This window comes from Neomonachus schauinslandi, chromosome 13, assembly GCF_002201575.2.
Source record: "Neomonachus schauinslandi chromosome 13, ASM220157v2, whole genome shotgun sequence".
In the NCBI taxonomy this organism is placed as follows: Eukaryota; Metazoa; Chordata; class Mammalia; order Carnivora; family Phocidae; genus Neomonachus; species Neomonachus schauinslandi.
The window spans coordinates 59909166-59929822 of NC_058415.1; the positions used below are offsets into that span (position 1 = coordinate 59909166).

At 50.9% G+C, this 20657-nt stretch overlaps 1 protein-coding gene across 2 annotated transcripts in view; it reads right to left on the reverse strand.

Moving 5' to 3' along the window:
• Positions 1 to 20657, reverse strand: part of SHB (SH2 domain containing adaptor protein B) — a 133928-nt gene that overhangs the window by 78045 nt on the left and 35226 nt on the right. Inside the window, exon 2 of one of the 2 annotated variants that reach the window (XM_021691446.2) lies at positions 5983 to 6103. The exons of the other annotated variant lie outside the window; for it this stretch is intronic. Within the exon in view, the coding sequence (XP_021547121.1) occupies positions 5983 to 6103 (121 nt within the window). The remainder of the gene's footprint in view (positions 1 to 5982; positions 6104 to 20657) is intronic. 2 annotated transcript variants of the gene reach the window in all.

A 20657-nucleotide genomic window follows, 5' to 3' on the forward strand; every position in this document is an offset into this window, starting at 1 on the left:
CAGGTCACAGCTGGAACACAGAGACTTGAACATGGTACATACCCCCATTCTCAGAAAGCACACTGCCACTAGAAGAGGCTGTACCAGAGGATGAGAAGATACGGAAGGCTATCCCCACCTTGCCTTTAAAATCCGTGACTGGTTTTACCTGGACGTACCTGCTAGCACATAGGAGAAGAAAGAGGAGCAGGCAAGCTGTGAGCAAGGAAAATGGCCATGTCAAGGCGGCAGGGTTCTGTGTGAAATGGCTTTCTTTTAAATTCCTCTTATTATGCTATAAAGTTGATTTAATAATAAAAACATGCTAAAGACTTTTTAATGTGTAATTGCTTATAATAATAAAAATTATGGGAAAATGCTTTCAATTAATGTTTATGTGATTCATCCTGTGAAATGATACGTTGCACATTTTATAAAGGATGATGGGGGAATCATACCTAAAAGGGGGGCCTAAGTGAGTGTACAATCCCCAGTTATTTCTGCAGACCCTCTGGGAGTACAGGACAGATGTATGTGTTTTATTTGCAGCTAAGAGCATTACTTTTGCCACTTACTTAACCTTTCTGAGACTCAGCAGACTTGTCTGTAAAATGGGGATGACAGAAGTACCTCTACCTTACAGGCTCCTTATGAGGAGTAAATGAGCTAATCACGGTTGCGTCCTTGGAGCAGTGCCTGGCACCCAGACCTTCCATACAGATGAATGACCACCATCCCAGTCGCCACCCCTGCCTTGGGTACCTCTGAGAGCGCCTGGGCTGAAGGCCTGGGGAGAAAGGGTCCCGGTTGAAAAATATTCTGTGCCTTTAGGTCCACTAGGGCCTCATGATCCAATCAGTCTTTACAAGCTGTTGTCCCATGTGGTTTTTCAATCATTATCCTATCAAAAGCCTCATTTCCTGCCACTCCTCTCCAGCAGAAAGAACCCACACCTCCATATGCCTTTGCTCTGGCCCTTCCCTCTGCCTGGGCTGCCAGCCCCGGCTCTCATCACCACCACCTACCACCTCTCCCCCCACCCACCTCACATAGAAGCCCTCGTCCCTCCTCCGAGCTCCTGGAGATTCACCCACTCATCTCCTCCATGCACCCACCACTGACCACCCGGGTCCAGGCCCGGCTCCTTGCTTCATGGATGGGTGGAGGCGGTGGCAATATCTACCTAGGTGACAAGGTCAAGTCCTCGGCACAATAGGGTGGGGCAAGGGCTCCAGGCTGGACGACCAAGTGCACTGCAGAGGGCCTGATTTCCACCTGCCCCACTGTCCTGCTGCTTTGGCCGCCCACCTCCAGGTGCGCAGGGGCCCCTACAGAGAACAGCCAGAGAACTCAACAGCACAGAACGCCCCAGTAACAATCTCCCGCACACATGCAAAGCTGTTCTTCCACCCAAGACTTACATCAGTGTTGCGTGCCCTATTTTACAAAGAGGATGCTGTGGCCCTCAAGAGGCTAAGCAAAAGTCAGCCTGACTGGGAGCCCAGAGCCCTTCTCACCAAATCAGCAGCTTCCAAGCACCTCCGGCCCTCAAACCTGAGATGAAGACTCAGGGAAGAGGGTAAGAATGGGCTGTGAGGTAGGGCTTTGGAGGGAGGGTTAACCTGGGGACACGAAAGACACTAGAAGCCCTCTGATTCTTCCGCTTCAATTGACACAGGAGGAATCTGAGGCCCAGGTAGTGTGGAAAAGGCCAAGGCCAGAATGTGACCTCAAGGGAGGGGCCAAGTAAGATGAAAAGGGGAACTAGGGCTGAACCATTAGCACAAGCCAGGCTGGTCTCAGAAGGGAAGCTGCCAGCCCCAACCAGATCCTCTCCTATTCAAAGCTGGTCTCAGGTACTCCCTTTTGTGGGGCTGGTCTTGGGTGTCTAATGATGACACAATGCACAGTGACTAAACTTCAGAGGTGGCTTGAGCCAACCACCCATGTGTAACCTAACTACCTTTGTCATTTCCTAATGCAGGCTGTCTTGCCTTGGCTTGGATACCTAGGGATGGGCAACACATGGCCTCATGGGCCAGCTTCATATTTAATCAGTGGGTTAAAAAAACATCTCAGGGATGCCTGGGTGGCTCAGTCTGTTAAGCGTCTGCCTTTGGCTCAGGTCATGATCCCAGGGTCCTGGGATTGAGTCCCGCATCGGGCTCCCTGCTCAGCAGGGAGTCTGCTTCTCCCTCTGTTCCTCTTTCTGACCCTTCCTCTCCTCCCCTTGCTCCTGCTCTAAGATAAATAAAATCTTTGAAAAAATAAAAAAATAAAAAGCATCTCTAAAGGATTATGACTTTTTTGAGCCCCTGTTTCTCTACCTATAAAATGGAAAGCTTGAACTGGGTCGCTAGCTTCCCCACTGGATTCCGTAGAGCCCTGGGGTTTTCAGGAGCTACTCTGAAGCTACTTTTGGGATGAGAGAGGCAATGGGGGCAGAGAATGAGGTCCAGGCAATCCTTGGGCATCTGGGTTGTGAGGTTCTATGGACAGCTATACCTCCATCTTGGAGCCAGAACCTAATTCCTATGGGTGACACAAATGGGAGTCTGTAGAGAGGGAAACTGAGGCAGACAGAGGGAAGAGATGAGAGGAGCCCCTGAGAAAATGGGTACGCTTCTCCCCACCCTCCTTTGTAGCCACAGCCTATGGGGCTGGGCTGAGTTCTCTGTTCACAAAAGCACACCTCCCCAAGCACTCCCTCTACGCCCCACCTGCTGCATGGAACCAAGGACACAAGAACAAAACCTTATTAGTTAATCACAGACCAGGTCAGCCACCCGGGGCGGGGGCGGGGAGGGGGGAGGCAGTCTGAAAATCAAGCTGGGGCACCCCAGGGCTCAGTGCAGAAACACCACCTTGGCAATCAGCCCCACAATTCACGACCCAGCTCGGTTGCCTTGGGCTACTTACTTCTCTGTGCCTTAGTTTCTGCATCAGTAAAAAGGCACTACACTTTAAAGGGTGATGGTGAGGATACAAAAAGAATTCACATCAAGTGCTGCCAACGGGTGCGGGAGCCTATCAGTGGCCCCCACTGCTGTTGCTGTCATTACTGACCCACCATGCCACACGTAGGGAAAAACAGAGGCACGAACTATGCTGCGCAAGGTCACACAGCCAGTTTGCAGCCCAAAGTAGCTAGAATTATGACCAACTGCCTGCCCTAAGGCTACTGCTTTGTAAGGGGAACTGAGGCCCAGGATCATTCAGGTGGCAAGTGGCCATCTCAGATCTGCTTGACTCCAGCCTGGGCCCCTTCCGCACCATACACAGAGGCATGCCATCTCGGGCAGAGGGCATGCTCTTCCCAGCAGGGTTATTCTTATCTACCAAAGATGCCTGCCCTGTTCCTAGAAGTTACGTGCACACATAAATGTTACGGCATCAAATAAAGGTCACCCTAAAGATGGAACGTAACTTGTTCTGTGCCACCCCCGTGCTCCACTGCCCCCCTTCTCCCCGAGGACCTTCATGGCAGCTCAGTGAGCTGCTTCCTGGAACATTTACACGGCGCTGGCTCATCCCAGCCCCCCAGTCCTGCCATCAGTCACCGGAGTGACGTTACACACAAAGAATTTTGAGTCAAAGGGAGCTGTAGTGAGGTCGTTACAGCCAGAAAATGTTCTGTTTAACCACCTATTTCCTGAGAAACAGAAAATGTGAGTAAATTTGAACATAGCCTCTAAGCTCAGAAGAAAGTCCAGAACAGCAAATGTAAGGATGCCTCTTTGGAGACAGAATGCATGAGATCTTAACAGATCTCTATTTAAATCAATCTGCCCTGCCTTGGACCTGGCCACTGTGGGTGTGTCTCATTAAAAAGTCAAAGTCCCACAGGACAGTTCTATCCAGCTAAGTGGCTAATCAGCTACTCAACACTGAGGTCCATGGCAGCACCCAGGAGGAACCAGCTGCATTCTGAAGACACCAGGTGGTGTCCACAAAATCTGGGTTCCCAGAGGTCCCCTTCCCCCCTGGTCCCACGTTCTGCAGATGCAGGTCTGAGCCCCTCACTTCTACTTGTGTGACCCCAGAAGTGACTTGTCCTGTTTCTCTCACGTGGAAAATGAGACACCACTTCCTTTGCAGGGACATGGTGAGGCTTAAAAAGTATGTCTGTTAAAGGGCCCAGTACAGAGCCTGGAACCTGGCAAGAGCTCCAGCCTCAGATGGCTCCTGCCATTTCCTCATGTCCCGGATCCCCCAGCGTCAAGCACAAACATACACTTCCCCCGGTGCCCCACCCCACAGACTGCCCTGCCAGGCACAGGCCACCTTGCCTTTCTGCCAACTTACTATGTGTCTTCAGGGAAGTCCCTCTCCCTCCATAGACTCAGTTTCCCCATCTATCACACAAGGCTGTTGGGTTTGAATGACCTTGAAGATCCTTTGCTGCCTGACGTCTGAACGTGCCAGAGGGCCCCAAAGGCACTCTTGTAACCACCAGTCCTTTAACCCCAGGCCAACACCTGCCGACTGCAAGACTGGATGGGCAGGGCCCCGGGCTGGCACCCCCCAGCGCTCCCACAGAGCTGATGTTTCACCAAGCCTGGCAGAGGTGATGGGATGTGGCAGCGAGGCTGGGTGTCACTACAGTCCTGAGGTGAAGAACATCCCACCAGCAGACTTGCTTCCCTAAGTCACTGGAGGAGCACTGACCCCAGCCCCAGCTCTCTGCCTCTTGCTGCCCACAGAGGCCACTCTGCCAGGAGAGATCAGGAGAGAGCATGAGGCCCTACAGAAGTCTGGCCTCATCGCTCCCTGCCTCGGCCCCTTACAAAGTGGCCAAGCGTTCTGGAGGCCACACTGGTGGTCAGACAATCAACCTCCAGGAACAGGAGAGCACAAGGCAGAGTCCTAGAGGCAGGGCCTGAATGTGTACCCATATCCTTCAGGAAGTGTCCTATGAGGTCTCTGTAGCCCCATGAGCTAGCACTTAGCACGGGCCCAACATACACTAAGCACTCAGTCAATCTTGCTTCCTTTCTTCTAATTCAAGATGAATCAAGAGAATGTACTCAAAGACATGAACACCAAGTGAAGAGTAAAAGGGCCACAGAAAGTGGCATCTGTACCCCAAGTCCCAAGACACACAGGGCACCAATTCACTAAGCCTCAAAATTCAGAGGGGCTCCCAATCTACTCTTGGCCACCTTCCTGCACTCTAGACCCATGTGGTGCTCCTGTTCATGTGCCTGTCTTGTGTGGGGTCAGAGGGGACCAACCCACACGACTGTTCTTCTGTCTCTGGACTGTCCTCCTGAGTCAGGAGGACCCACATGGGTGGTTTCTCCCCACTGCCCTGCTCATGCCCAGGGTCTGTCTGAGATGGCAGATAACCTAATAACCATTCACTCCTTAAAGATGCTCCAGGCATTATCCTGATGAAAACAGACCCTCAGGATACTACACGCACGGCCACTTTCTTCTGGATCCCATACAATTGCTTGGACAAGGTTTTGTCGTTAGGGGCCAATAGGAAAACGGCCACAGGGGTAAAGTCTCTGTATTTTCTGTAAACCTGCCCCATAGTCCAAGGGACTTTACACTGCTTCCAGCCACTTGCCAAAGATTTCCTGGTAAGGGGCGAGGGATAATTCTGTCCCCAGGGATCTAACCCACCTCCTTCTACTAGATACTGAAAGCAAGGTGACCCTGCATGCTTCTTTTATTGCCCTGGCTGCTAGGAAGCTCCAGGGAAGTTTTCTATATCAAATACTGTATTCTTCTTCAGTAGAAATTCCCCATGTTTTTTTTGGGGGGGGTGTGACTTGGTTAACTGTACTTGGTACCGTGTACATGGACTTCCACTGTGCACTTCCAGGTACTTCCTGATGTAGGTGAAACATGAACTGGTGAACTGCGGTGAAGATTCAACACAGCACTGCCCTCCAAGCACCACGATGAAAGCACAAACCTTCCCCTGCTGATGCTGGCTGGGGACCACCCAAGAGTGTCCCCTCTGCCTCCCTGCTGAGTTGCGAGTCTGCTTACCTGTCATGATCCTCTGGGCCTCGTAGGGCTCCATGTAACCAGCACTCTCTCCCTTTCCTGCTTTGCCCCTGAGATCATTCTTGGCATCAAAGGGATCCGAATAGTCATCAGCGATGGTCACCTGCAAGGAGCAAGACGGCAGGAGTATGAGTCCACCTCTGGCTTTCTGCTTCACTTCTTTCACAGCCAGGCTTCGCTCCAACAAACAGAAATGGAGCCTGCATCATACCAGCAAGGAGCAGGGGTTGGAGACAGGAAACAGAGCTGGTGCCCTTCCTTGGGGAGCTCCCATTCTCGGAGGAGTAACAGAGAGACCCACACCGGCAGAGCTCCTTGCCTCTGAGCCTATGCCTGCAGCCTGGCTGCTCCAGGCACAGCCCTGTGAGAACAGAAGGGCATCTGGGTAGAGAAGCACAAAGGCAAGAACCTGGAGGGTGTCTTTGGGGAATGTGAGTTGCTCAATTTAAAGGAATGGAAATGGGGGAAAGTTGGAAATGAGATAGCAGAAAGCCTAGAGATGCTGACAGGCTCCTGGTGCTGGCTGAGTCCTACTAGTCTGTCTAGAGATAATTATGTTCAGCGTTCCATCTTCCCTGAATCTGGAACACAAGCATGCCTTGGGTAATCGGACAACAATTTGGTGAGATCAGCGCACTGCAAACATGACCATGGCTGCAGGCAGACCCAATGAAAACACAAAAGCAGCTCAGGGAAGGATAGACTGCCATGGCCAGAAAGGGCCTTCTATAACAGATGGGGAAACTGAGTTCCAGAGAGAGAAGGGGCTTGACTAAGACCCTCAGGCAGATCCTCTGCCTCCCAGGGTCATTCTCCTGGCCTCCTCACTTGTCCATATTTAAGAATACAGCAAAGTCCCATGGCAAACAGACAGGGTCACCTCGGGGTAGGCAGTCAGGGCAGCGAGGGGAGTCCTAGGACTATGCCAGAATCTGAGATTTGAACGTTGCAGAGACTAAGTTCCACATTTTCCCTGGAGGAGGATAAAAATTCTTGGGCTAAGAGTAAACATGGCAGTTTTTCCTACCATTTCTTACTTCCTAAGCTTCATGAAGGGCACACTGACCAGTGGGGATAGGACAGGAACCCATCCAACCCGTTCCCTGCCACAACACCCTAGCTCCACTGCAAACTCGCTGTGACCTCTGTTGAGTTCTTTGCCCCCTTGGTCACATCTGGCAAAGGGCAAGTCCTCAGCCTCTCAGCCTGGGCCACCCAGCTGCCTCTCTTGGGAGGGGATAGGTTAGCATTTCTCTCAACCCTTGGGGTTACATGAATTGTTATTTAAATTGTAGGTTTAATTAGAAACCACAGGAGCCTCCGCTCTCTCCCAGATCCTGGAATGTAAGGCATTTGAGGGGCCTATAAACCCAGGGGAAGGGAAAATCCCCCTTTGTCTGCCTGGTAAATGGCAGCTTGTGGCAGCAGCCCTGGCAGGGTGAGCAAATGACCTTCAGCTGCCTGGAATGTGATGCCCACGGAGGGACAGCGGGCAGGAGCCCCGTCACGGGAGTGTGGCCGGGGGTTGATGGGAGGCGTGGCACAAGCCGCCACCGCTCCCCAAACAAGAGCAAGCTTATCAGTGAACGACCCGGGGCCAGAGCGCCCGCCACCGCCTGCCACTGCTTCATCACGGCTGTGGGTCAGGCTCGGAGTCCCAGAGGGGACACTTCCAGATGCTGACATTGTCATCGTGGCCTTTCTGAGACTCACTGAGCTCAAATGACACCAGGCAGGGGAAAGATGGGGGTAGGGGGGCACTGGGTCTGGCAATGTCTTTCATTTGATATTTCTACTCTACCATTTGCGGAACACATTAGGGAGCAAATTATACACGTGAACCACCATCAGAAGAGCGCAGAGGCTGATCTGATCTAGGGTTTTGTGTCTCAGAGCTCAAGGAACCAGAAGTCCAAATGGAGAAAATGACGAGCCCACTAGAGATGACCTCTACTCTCATTTCTCTCATCCTGGATTTCCTTACACTCTCTTTTCAACACGAACGGCTTCCGTCTATTTTAGGAAGGGAGCAAATATTTCTCCAAGAAAAGCAAATCATTTTGGGGGGATTAGCTGAGGAAGGGGAGGACAGGGGAGGGAGTGGGCTGCAGTCTCCATAATCTAGAAATCAACATTCCAGCTCCTCTCGGAAGTGCTCTGTAATTTGCAAACAGGGAAGGCTTGCAGGATATAAACCAAATCTTTGTTCGCCCTGGGACAGGAGCTCTGGGAGGCCTTCGGTTCAGCAGACACTATCTGTATTTTCTAATTAAAATGAGATCTGAGCTCAGGTTGTCAAGGGGGACCCCAGCTGCCTGCCCTGCTTACTTCCGTTTCAATAAGAATTTACAAATCCTAAAACCAGGAAAAGCCCTTGGTCCCTGCTGACATATGGTTCCAGTTATACCTGCTGACAGTTGAAAATCCTTCCATTAAAAAAAAAAAAAGCTTACAATTCTGTTAGTTTAAGAAGCAAATCGGAAGGTTCCTAAAATGTATATTTAATCAATTTGCTTTCTAGCTTCAAAGTGAGGTTGGTGGAGGGGAGGGAATTTGAGGTTTGAGCAACCTGAAACTTGGCAAACACTCACTGAGCTGTCTGACCTTTCCGCAAAATCATGTCCTGGTTTTTGGAGTAAAAGTTTAACCAGGTCCTAAGAGAGTGGAGCAGGCAGTTAACCAGAGCGCCGAGCGGCTTGCCACAGGCCCCAGCCACCAGCACTGGGCAGTGTGACTACTGTCCAAGCTGCCCAGGGCTCACTGCAAGTCAGGAGGGCCGGCAGGGGGCTTGAGTGGAGGCTGCTGATTTTCTGAGTTAAAAGAAAGGGAATGAGTTTCCCCAGATGTGGGTTTGGGTTCCTGCGGGGGCTGACTCCGCTGTACTTTAAAATGCCCTCCAATCTAACTGAACAATTCAACCAAAAGGGAGCCAGTCATCAGGCTGCGGGTCAGGCCACATACACAAAAAAGAAGCTTTCCTTGATTTCAAACTTGGATTGACAGGCATCGGACCCCTTCAATGTGGCCTGCTCATGGTCCCAAGGGGCAGGCGCAGAGCTGAGAGGAGGTCCCAGGCCACTGGTCTCACCACTCCGCTAAGGAGCTAGGTAGCAGCAGAAAGGCAGGCTGTTGGAGCCTGTCAAGCCAGTGAGTCAGGTTCGCTTTCCTGGCTTCCTGGGATGGGTGCAATGGCCCATCTCCAAAAAAGGAGAGTTATGGCTAAACCCTAGGCAAGGCTCTTCTTGCTTTCAAATAAAACTGGAGACCTTGGGTCAGCCCAGTGCCCCAAAGGACTTTCACAGGCTTAAAGAGCTGTGAAACTGGGGGTCCTTGAGAGCCCTGCTCCAAACGCTCCTTTCATAATGGCCCACCACGGCCCAGAGGGTTCTAGAATGCCACCATGTCTGCTGCCTTTCTGACAAGGCTCTGTGAGCTAGCTGCAGACTGGGAGTGGGCTCCACAAGCCTCCTTTCTGGTTTGCACACACTGCTCTGTGAAACTGGTTCCTCCCTTCCAGTACTCTGAGGCCTGGGTGTTTTTATCTTGGGAATTTAGCTTTGTGATAGGAAGCAGTCTTCCTGTTCAGGCCCAAAGGGAAGCACTAGAGGAAGATGGGTGTTGCCACTTGACCACACAGGGCCGTTTGCTTTTGTGAGACAGCTGCCCCTGTGGGGAGAACGGGTCCTCTCCACACGCTCTCAGCGGAAAGGTAAATTGGCAGAGACACTTTGAAGGCCAGCTTTTGGCAAAACCCATGAAAATCCAAAAATGCACATGGATTGACCCAGCAATTTCACTTCTCAGTATTTATTCCCAAATGTGCGCAAGGAGACGGGCAAGAATGCTCATTGGAGCACGTAATAATGAGAAACTGTAAGCACCTGCTATACCCATCAATAGGAGAACTGCTAAATAAAACGTGCTAGCTCCACACTATGAAATATTATTCAGGAGATTTAAAAAAAAAAAGCAGTTGCTCTCTATGCACTCACATGTCTCCACAACATAGCTTTGAATGGAAAAGAAGCAGGCTGTGGAATGATAAATATGATACCTCTTCATGAAAAATAAAACAGAAACCTTTATCTAATGTAAAGAAAAGGTCTAGGGACATAGAAACTTTATTTTTTTTTTTAATTTTTAAGGTTGGATCAAGAGTTGCACGTTCTACTGAATGAGCAAGCCAGGAATCCCTAGGGAGATACAAACTAAACAGATACCTCCTCTGGGACAAGGGAAGGACTGAGATCGGGTGGTTAGAGGAAATCAAAGGATACTTGTCTGTAATGTTAACACATTTTTCAAAGAAGGAAAACTTATTAATGTATTTACACGCAAAACTAAACTTTTAAAAAAGCACTCCTCCTCATAGGCTATTTTTGGTACAGTAGATAAACTGTTTCCCAAATTTGCCTGAAGACAGGAATGGCCTGGAACGCTTGTTAAAAAAACAGATTCCTAGCCCAATAATTTGTGTATTTAATAAGTAACCCAGGTGATTCTTACCAGGAAAGTTTGAGAAGCTTTAAGTGAGAGCCAGCACCCTCCCCCACCAATCTGAAGCTAAGCCTCCAGATATCACTCTGGAATTTCACTTTCCCCAGGTATTTCTCAGTCATGTTCATTAAACTGAGGCAAGAAGTCGATGTTAAATGCAGTTCTCGCTTGCTTTCTTCCCTGGGGATTAAGTGGAGTAAGAGATGACCCAACATGCCTTGGTCCATCTCCAGAATCTAAGACGTGGAGGTCATGGCATCCCTGTGCAATTCTGAGGGCTGGCCCCAGATGAAGCAACACAGCCTGGGCAGCGGGGAGAGGGTCACCAGGCAAGACCCTGCCCTGCTCCACCCCGCCTCAGGAGGGGAACCTGGGCCCGACGACAGTCCTGGCCATGAGCATGTGCCAGGCTCTCTGTTCTAAAGCATAGACCCTTTTGGGCTCTTGGCACAGGAAGATGGCACAGCCCCAGAAAGGGCTGACAGGACGGTGCAGAGCAGCCACTGCTGAAATGCAGGGAGCATCCCCGATAAAATCACTCCAACCCTGCTGTAAAGAAAAAAAAATGACAAGAGGGGGAACAGCCATCACCTTCCAGAAGTGGGTGACCCGCACTGTCCCCACTGCCCCATGGGCACATCCTGAGTCATAAGGTCACTTCCATGTGCTCTGCTGCCTGTGGGAACCAGCAGCATCGAACTGGCCCTGCTCATCCACTTGTTGGATGAGGCAAGATAAGTCTCCCCCATTGTAAGCTGCTCTCCCCTCCCTGGGAAGTGAGGGGGCAGCACCCCATGAGGTCCTGGGTCCTTTCCAGGCCCATGACTTCTTTCTGCTCTACCCCAGAGCAAACTGCATATGAACACACCTGGGAATGTTTTACATGGTCCCAACCGGACCATTTCCTCGTCAGTTTTGGCAGTAAGACCATATGTTACTTTTCTTAACAGTTTGGGGGTCACTTGACACACATCACTTCAGAAATCTGCTAAGTGATGAAGCTGTGGCTCTCTCCACCACTTTTATATATGCCTGCAAAGTGAGGGCACATTTCAGAAAGGTCAGGAGCACTATGTTAAGACCCAGCCCACATGCATTTGAGCTCCTCTAAGGAATAGCTAAGACGAGACGTCCTCTCTAGGCCTTACAGTGGCAGTCAGTGCGACTATCATAATTCAACACACACCACTCACCTGGCTGAAGATACAGTGTGGTGCATGCCTGGCCCGTCATTTGTCTGCGGAGTGTGGGGGCACAGAAAAGAACGGCCTGAGGTGATGCATCGTGGCTTACAGCCACACAGCACTCGAGGCAACCTGGCCCTTTCTCCCACTCTGGAGGTCAAGAGGGCTCCCTGAAGGTGATCAAACGGCATGCAGGGCATGAGGTGGCAGCGGGAGCCAGAGGCTCCTTGCCTCTGTCCCCCACCAGGGGATTAGACAGACTGGAGTCCTGGTCCTCCTTTGAGATCCACCATGACACGGGCCCTGGCAGGCATGATATCCCCACGATGGAGGCTCTGTTGCCATGCCAACTAAGAGCTGACCTTAAAGAAACGGATTTGGGGGTCTGGAGAGGGCTTTAAATGACCAGCACGCTGCCCAGGAAAGAGGCAGTGGACAAATGTTCTGCATAGACCCAGAAACTATACAGAAGCAAGCTCAGTGAGTCAGAAAGGACATTAACAGCCGCTAAAGGGACACGCTGCCTGGAAACCAGAGTTCTTATCACTTCAGTGTCCGAGCAGAGGTGCCAAGGTGGGTGTCTGCTTTGGGCAGAAGTCAGCTAACTGGATATCACCTGTCTGTGCAGTTTTCTTAGCACAGATTCAGCTGCCCCACAGCAGAAGGTCGGCTTTGAGAAACGCCTCGGTGGGTGGCTGTCTGCAGAAACCCCAACGTGACCAAGGCAGGCGTTATTTCCAAAGCTCCGAGGCTGACCAGTGGTGGGTGTGCTGCGGCAGCTGCCGGGGGCCACGCCAATACACAGAAAAGGCAGAGGCACCACAGAAAGGACGCCAGCAAGCAGGGACAGCCCAGACAAGCAGAGTTCTGGAGTGCAGCTGCCTCGGCCCCAGCCTTGCCGGGTAACTGGGCAACCTGCTTCATCTCTCAGTTTCAGCAACTCACCTGCACCATGGAACAAGACCGATGGCCGTCTCAGCTTCACATGAATGTTGCGAGGAGCAAACACTGAGATGGTTCGGGGATGTGTCAGCAGTTTATAAAGAAAAGGCTACGGTGGCACCTTCTGGGTGCCCAGGATGGAGCTAAGTCCTGGGGAGGGCCCCTGCCCACAAGAAGCAGAAATTTAGTGAAGACAAAACAAAGACCTGACAAGAACCTGTCAAGGCCCCAGTGGTGACAGAGGAAATGCATTTGGGCATGACAACAGCTGTCATTGTTCTCAACCACAAAAAGAAAAATGTTTGTGGGAAACAACCCTTTTCTGTCCTTTTATGATTTGGGAAAGGTGTACCTCCTAGTCGGGGGCATCTGCTAAGAAGAAGAGAACCTCTTGGGACGCTCAGGGCTGCCCCACCTGTGTGCTGGGAGACAGTAGTGTGCTCCTGGTCCCTAGGGCTCGAGCGGCTCAGGGAACCAGGCTGTAACACACAGGGTTGTGGGGATGCCCCAAGTGGGGATACTAGCAAGCACCACCTGCTCGCCTCTCCCTGACCCTGGCTTTGACCATCACAGACCAGCTCTCCTTACAGGCATGCCAATAAATCATTTCTGATGTGCTAAGGAAATTAATTTGGGGAAGATTAATTAGCTACATTCATGCATTCAGCATAACTCCTAGAAACCAGATGGTGGGGGTGGGTGGCACTTTTCCACACCGACCTAGGTCTGGTTTCCTTTCTCTCCTCTGAGGTCTGACTCAGCCATGCGGAGTTACCTCAAAGTTCTAAACCCCTCTTTCATGCATGGAGGTCAAGTGCTTCTAGTGATGGGGAATTCATAACTTGCTAATTCAGTTGTTTGGGACAGTTTTCCTCCAGCAGGCATCATTCATTTCTTTGTGCAGACCTTGGGTGCTCTATTGTATACGCCTCTTTAAAGACCAGCCAGTTACCTGCCCCCCACCCCATGTCAGGAGGCAAGGGGTGTTTCAAGTGGTCTCCACTGGTCTTTCCAGTCCTGCCCCTCCCACGGCCACAGCTGTTTGCCTAGACACCTGCAGGCTCCAACTTGTTAGGAAAAACGCATTTCAAATTATAGCCTCTGTCAGCTCCTCTTAGGCCCTGCTTGCTCAGCCCCTCTCTCTCTCACACACACAGTCACACACACATCTCACCCTCCCTCGGTTTAACCCTGTGGAAAAGGCTCCGGGTCCTGGGTGGGAGGCTGCTGGAGTGGAGCCCGGCCCAGCCCTCTGTTTACTCCAGAAGCTTGCTGTTAAGTGGTAGGGACTAGCTTCTCAGCATCTCTCAAGCAGTGGAAGGTTCTATTTTGAACTCAAAAATAGCTCAGTCCTAGAATTTCTTAATTGCTTTCAGCTAAGGCCAGAGCCAGAATTCAGTGCATCCCTCCTGAGGACAGAAGCTCCCAGGGGTCTGCAGAGTCATTACATGTGAGGTCAGAACAGAAAGAGCCCTGGGAGATAATGTAGTCCAGTGGGTTTCAGAATTCCACGTGTGTAACTGTGTAAAGGAAATCTCACATGGAACCCTAACATGTGCCACACTGCCCACAGTCTCAAAATCATGAATTCACTGGGGAGCAGGAGGCCCTGGGTGGGTGGGTGGTAAAGGTCAATGCCAAAAACAGGTAACTCAATGTTTCCTAACACCCAGGCCCACGCTGTTTCTGCAGTACCTGTATGGCTATCTAATTTTTCTCTTAAAATCATTCCTAACATGGGGTACCTGGCTAGCTCAGCAGGAAGAGCATATGACTCTTGATCTCGGGGTCCTGAGTTCGAGTCCCATTTTGAGTATAAGAATTACCAAAAAAAAAAAAAAAATCAATAAACTTAAAAAAAAATCATTCCTAACATTGTCAATTTGCACAATCACTCTCCCCACCCCCAGGAAAAGACCCTTAGCGCCTCTTGCAAGGACCACCACCCATATCATCCATCCCTGGGCTCTGGCTCAGCACTGCCCAGCCCTCTGACAAACCCCATCAACCTCCACCCAGCTTCCCAGATAGTCCTTTCTTGCAAGCTTCTTGCTCAAGTGGGACAAGTGTTCCTCCTGGGGTTTGGGGTCACTGCCTAGAAAATGCTCTCAGACCAGCCCTGGATCAAGAAGGGTAAGATCGGGGTGGCTGGGTGGCTCAGTTAGTTAAGCATCTGCTTTCGGCTCAGGTCATGATCCCAGGGTCCTGGGATCAAGTCCTGAGTCATCAGGCTCCTTGTTCAGTAGGGAGTCAGCTTCTCCCTCTCCCTCTGCCCCTCTCCCCATGTGTGTGCGCACTCTCTCTCTCAAATAAATAAATAAAATCTTTAAAAAAAAAAAAAAAAAAAAGAAGGGTAAGATCAAGATCAGGATTTTCTTCTTTGCAGGACACTTAGGGCTGGAAGGGTAGGAGAATTATCATCTGGAGCAGGGACACGGGATGGCCCTGAAAGCCCTTTACCTCTCCGTGCCTCAGCTGCCTTGTTTATAAAATGACAACAGGATGAAGGCAAAATGAACCAATACTAAGTGAGGTAGAACAGGCCTGGCACACAGCAAGCACTCAAGACACGTCAGGTGTGACTATCATCATCTCAACCCATCATCCAGACTGATGGATTCCCCCGTCTTATGGGGGAAGCAACTGAGGCCTGGAAAAGGGAAAGGGCTTGTGGAGGTCGTCTGGAAATCCAGGAAGAGAATGAGTCACTGGGGTGACAAAACCAAACTCCCAGCAAATCCCAACCATAGAAGAACCTGTCATTTGGTAACCTATCCTGCCTGCTTCCAAAATTGGTTTTGGACAACTGAATTCAAGTCATTTTTCCACTCCTGGTAGGCCCGGCCCTTCTGCGGCTCCCTTCCTGAGAAAGGATCAGAATGCCCGTGAGGCTTTCTCACGGTGATAGAAGATTCTGTACAGTAAGAACAACTTCTCCAGTGTTCTCACAGGAAAAGTATGTAAAGCAAAACAGCAGAGCCTAGAAGCCAAAGGCCGTCCAGAGGGCTCCGGTACCTTTAAAGCCAGGCCTCCATGCAGGCCATGGAGATGAGCAGGAGTGGCTGGGTGATGGGGTCTCTCCAGCCTGTATGAGCTCTGTGCCCAGAGCTGACACTAAGGGGAGAAGGGGCTCAACCCAGGTGCAGCCCGTGTGATGGGCGACAGTGGCCCAGGATCCGTACTAAGGGAAGGGGCGCTTCTCTCTGAGTGGGTCCCATTAGGATGGTGTGTGCACATTTCTAACACAAGAGCAGCAAGGCAGGCCGGAGCATCTTTAAAACACAAGCAGCAATAAACAGCTGCCTTCCCCCAAGAGTTACTGCCTCTTTATTGAGGACACACAGCATCGGCCATAATTACCACCACCGTATTTGAGGGTTCCCAATTATATATATTCCGCTTAATGGTGGGTGCTCGGTAAATGGTGACTCGCTTTTTAAAATGATGCCATCTTCTGAAGTCCTCAAGCAACCAAGCCTCACTTAACTCTCACATGCAGACCTCTAGGCCAAGAAACTGTCCCTGAACCCCCAAGCACTTCTCGTATGGACTCAGCACTTTCCAATGTACAGGAAAATTACTGGGCACAGAGCTTTGCAACAACATACCTGTCTGTACCGGTGTCAGCGGCTTGTTCAACCGCCTGCACCCCCTCCTCACAACATGCCAGCCAACGAGGCCTGCCTCGTGGAGCTTCCGGTCTCCTGGGGAGCGCAGTGTTAATCAGTTCCCCTCCCTGGGGAGGGCAGGAGAGACGCAGCCAGCATGTGCCAGGCAGAGGAGTGAGGCCCCTTCATACCCTGTCCTGAATTGCAGCTATGTGGACACCTGTCTGCTTCACCAAACCTGGGAGGCAGGTTCCAGAGCCGGTTCCCTGCATACCACAGTCAGCTCCAGCGTGCAGCAGGGCCCCTGCAAGGTGTGCTGGGAGGAGCCAGGGCAGGCAGGGATGTTGAGGGTGGTACTGCATTCAGAGGTCTGAGCTTCAGTGCTTCCTGGCTTCTCACCAGCTGTGGAGCTCTGGTAGGATGTCTCCTACCTTTTCTGAAACTGAGTTCGCCCACTTTCACTGGGAGAACATCTTCCTCCCGGGGTAGGAGGAAACTGAGTCAATGGACCAAAGGATAACATAATGGCTGGCACACTGTACTGGTAAGAGTGAGAGGCACTGGAAAACATGGAAAAGATGCCATTCTCATCTTTGAGATGCCACAGGTCACATATACCTTAGTTTGGGTTCCCCCACACACAGACCCTGAAGACAGGACTCAGGTACAAACCCTTTATTTGGGACCCAAAACTTATGAGGGGTGTGGAAATGAGCCAGGGAAGGGAAGGCAGCAGAAAAGCTGGGTAATCAAGCCAGCTACCAAGGTGGGCAAGTAGAACTTCATCCAACAGGGAAACTGGGAAATCATGCACAAGGCACCCATCAGAATTACTTTACCAAGGGCAAAGGAGCTGGGAAGGCCAGACATCAACTAAATCTTGGAGTCACCACTGGAGGCTGCTCGTGGGGCCCTGTCCCTGGCCTCTCTACTGTGTGTGTGTAGGGTGGCTATCCCCACCCCTGGTTCTGCATGAAGCCCTGGGCCAGATATGGGTTCAAGCCAGCTGGAGAAGGTCAAACTGAGGGCTGGAGGGACTTTGTGGGGCCTGACAGCATCAACTGCCCAGGGCTGGGAAGAGCCTCAGGGAGAGAGAGTGAGGTGAGCTGAGAAGTCCCACCTGGCAAGTTTACCCAAGTGAAGCAACAGGACCTGGACTCCTGCGCTACTTGGCCCCTAACCTGCCCAGCTCACCGGTCTCCTCTGAGTTTCAGTTTCCACATCTGTGCGGAAATCCCATCTCCCTCCTGGGATTTCCAGCAGACAATGGCTTTGCAAATGCAACAGGGACTGTACAGAATCTAAGAAACAGGCCATCCCCAGATGCCACCCTCCCCAGTGCGGGGACTAGTAGACACAGGACCACTGAGCTTTCCAGGCTCAGGGAACATTGTTCCACAGCTACGCTCTGGCCTCAAGAGCCTCCCCTCCATGGTCCCGGCCCCCTTGCTGTATCCTACCCAGAGATGCCTAGTTGGTAAACATGTGATGATTTTAGACCACTGTAGCCTTTGCCCTAAAAATCCCAGAGCGCTGCCACAGCGCCCGAAGCTTTCGACACCAGGGCGGTCTGATTGGCTCTGTCCATCTCCACCCCCCATGTCTACTCACAGCATAAAGGGGTACAAGCAAATGCTGGATGAGTCAGTTAGTTAATGAATCCAGGGAGGGTCTGTTGGGCCATTTCTCTCTGCACAGAAGCCCAATGTCCATGCGCATAAAGGGCCTCTCATAGTAGGGCACTATAAATAAGCACATTTTTACCTAAGCACTTGTATACTTCTTGGCTTGGCCACTTCCTGGCTTGCATGACTTAGGCAAGCCACATGACTTACTTGACCTCTCTGTCCTTAGTTTCCCTCATTGATAAAGTTTGAATAATACTCAGATTTCCCTTATGAGGTCATTATGAGACTTGTTTTAATATTTGTCAAACGCTTAGAACCATGCACAGACCAAACAAAGGTAAGCATCACCGAAGTAAACATATACATACATGCCTAGCAGGTGCACTTGCAGCCACACACGCATGCACACGGATGTCCACGAAAGCACATCTGCCCACACTCACATGTGCTCCTACAGAGCAGGGACCTTGATTTGCTTTTTCCTGATGTGTTGTGAGGTCAGATACGTGCACTCTGAACAGCCAATGGGCAAATAGAAAAGGGCCACAGTCTGCCTTAAACAAAAATAACCCACTGAGCCAAGTCCAGCCAGTGCACTGACTGACAGCCATGGCTGCCAAACCCTGGTCATTCGCACCATTCCAGTTATCTGCCCAGCCTGGGCTCTTCTCTGCCAGCCTGCTGCTCTAGTCAGAGAACACCCGCCCCCCGCCCAACCCGGGGACAGGTGGCCTCAGACCCACTGGGCCTCAGTGATGCACGATTACCTCTCCCTGGAGATACGGAGCTACCAAAGCAAACACGGGCAGGTGAAACCGCAGAGAAAGCCAGATAAATACCTTACCTCCTTCCTGCAGGTTCTATGAGACCTCGCCTCTAGAATCCCTCCACGGGCTTTCTTCTCTGACTTCAAGCTTCCAAGCAGAGGGCTGGGGAGAGCGGAGGAGATGCTCTAGGTGGGGATTTCAGGGCCCAGTCAAAACACTCTATTTGTTGGGCTTAGTACGACACGTTCTTATTTTTACAGGCCAGTCCTTCAGGAGTCTGATGTTTATGGTGCCTAGCGCCAGCTACGTAGGCATGTGGCCTCTGCACTTGGTTTCCTGCTCTGTTGTCATTCTTGAAATTATTCATAATTTTTGAACAAGGGGCCACATGCATTCTTATTTTGCACTGGTGGGCCCCACAAATTACGTTGCTGATCCTGATGGTCTTTCACATCCAGAAGTTTCCATGGGGAACTTGAGGCCCAAACTCTAATCCCTTTCTCTCTCCACATGGGCACCACTGGTTAAGTCACACTCCCTGTCGGGACCTTAGTTTCCCGATCTGTAAAACTGGAAGGGTAGAGTGACCCTCGGGGCCAGAATTCTGGATTTCACAGACCACTATAATTACCAACAAAGGGAGGGGGAAAAGACACAGGATCACAACACTAAAAGAAACCCAACTACCATCTGTCCTCACTGACATTTTTGAAAGGAAAGAAAAATAACATTAAATAGTAAAAAGGAAATTGAGAATAAAGCACAATCCTTTAAGGAATGAATCTAACTTCACAAAAAACTCCCTAACTTTTCACTTTTCTAATTGCAGCGGAGGTCTCTATGCTTTTGGGGAAAGCACTGGACCACAGCGGCATTTCAGTCCTTCCATCATTATTTTGAAAGTCAGGCCCTCCTTTAGGTTGATGTATACCTATGACTTAGGGCGCTGGCTTTTCCGGCTCCCCTCCCCTCCTCTCCCTCCCTGCTCATTCCAAGGGCACATTCTAGACCACCACTGAGGACTGGCCTCTAGGAAACACCAACACGGTACTTGACAGTAGCCTCATGAATCAGGCACGAACTGGCCCTAATTTATCAGTTCACACGGTAAAATTACCTTCCAAAGGGAATGTCATAAATCACCCACTACCGGAAATGTTCTATCCTTAAAGGGAGGCAAAGGTATCTGGAACTAAATCCCAGACTTATCAATTTCAAGAGCAAACTAGGATCCACTGCTGCTGTGTTAATCAAGTGATCAGGGAGGCCCAGCCCCTCGCTGATAGCATAGCTGCCACAAGACATCCCAACCCTCCACCGGCTTCCTCTCTTCACACATCTCTCTGTGGAGTCATGCTGAAGCCATGCATGGCTCACGGGACTGACTCCTGGAGGCAAGGGTCCTAAGAACCTCAGACTAGCCCCTCCACGAGCCTGAGCGAATCCTCTAATCTGGAGGATTAGAACTGGCAAGAGGCTTATAGAGGGGATGCTGATGATGAAGAAAGTACCTACTATGTGCCAGGCACTTGACTATGTGCTTTCACATACATGGTCTTATTTCATCTTGCTAATTACATCATTTCCAGATGACAAAATCAAAGCTCTGAGAGGTTTAGTCGTTTCCCCAAGGCCACAGAGCACACAAGGCAGTGCAGGCCTCACTCCAAAACTTTGGCTCTTCTATGCCACCCACGGCCTATTGCATGAGTTTCTAATATCCTGGATTCCTTCTCGACAGCAGGAGGAAATCTCTGAAGAGAGGTTTGAAAGGAAGAGGAGGAAGCTCTGCCAATTTGGCTCTGATGTGCCAACCTCAGGCAAGGGCCACCCCTGACACTCCCTCAGTCAGCTGGAAGGCTCCCTTCCTCTTCCTCAGCCACCCAATGACTGCAGCACACCTGCAACCTGCCTGGGCCACACCTGGGGAAGCAGCCGCTTCCGCCCGCAGCCTGTAACCCTGTGTTCCGCTTCCAGTAATTTCCTCCTCCATCCCCTACTGCCTCATCCTCATCCTTCCTGCCAGAAAGA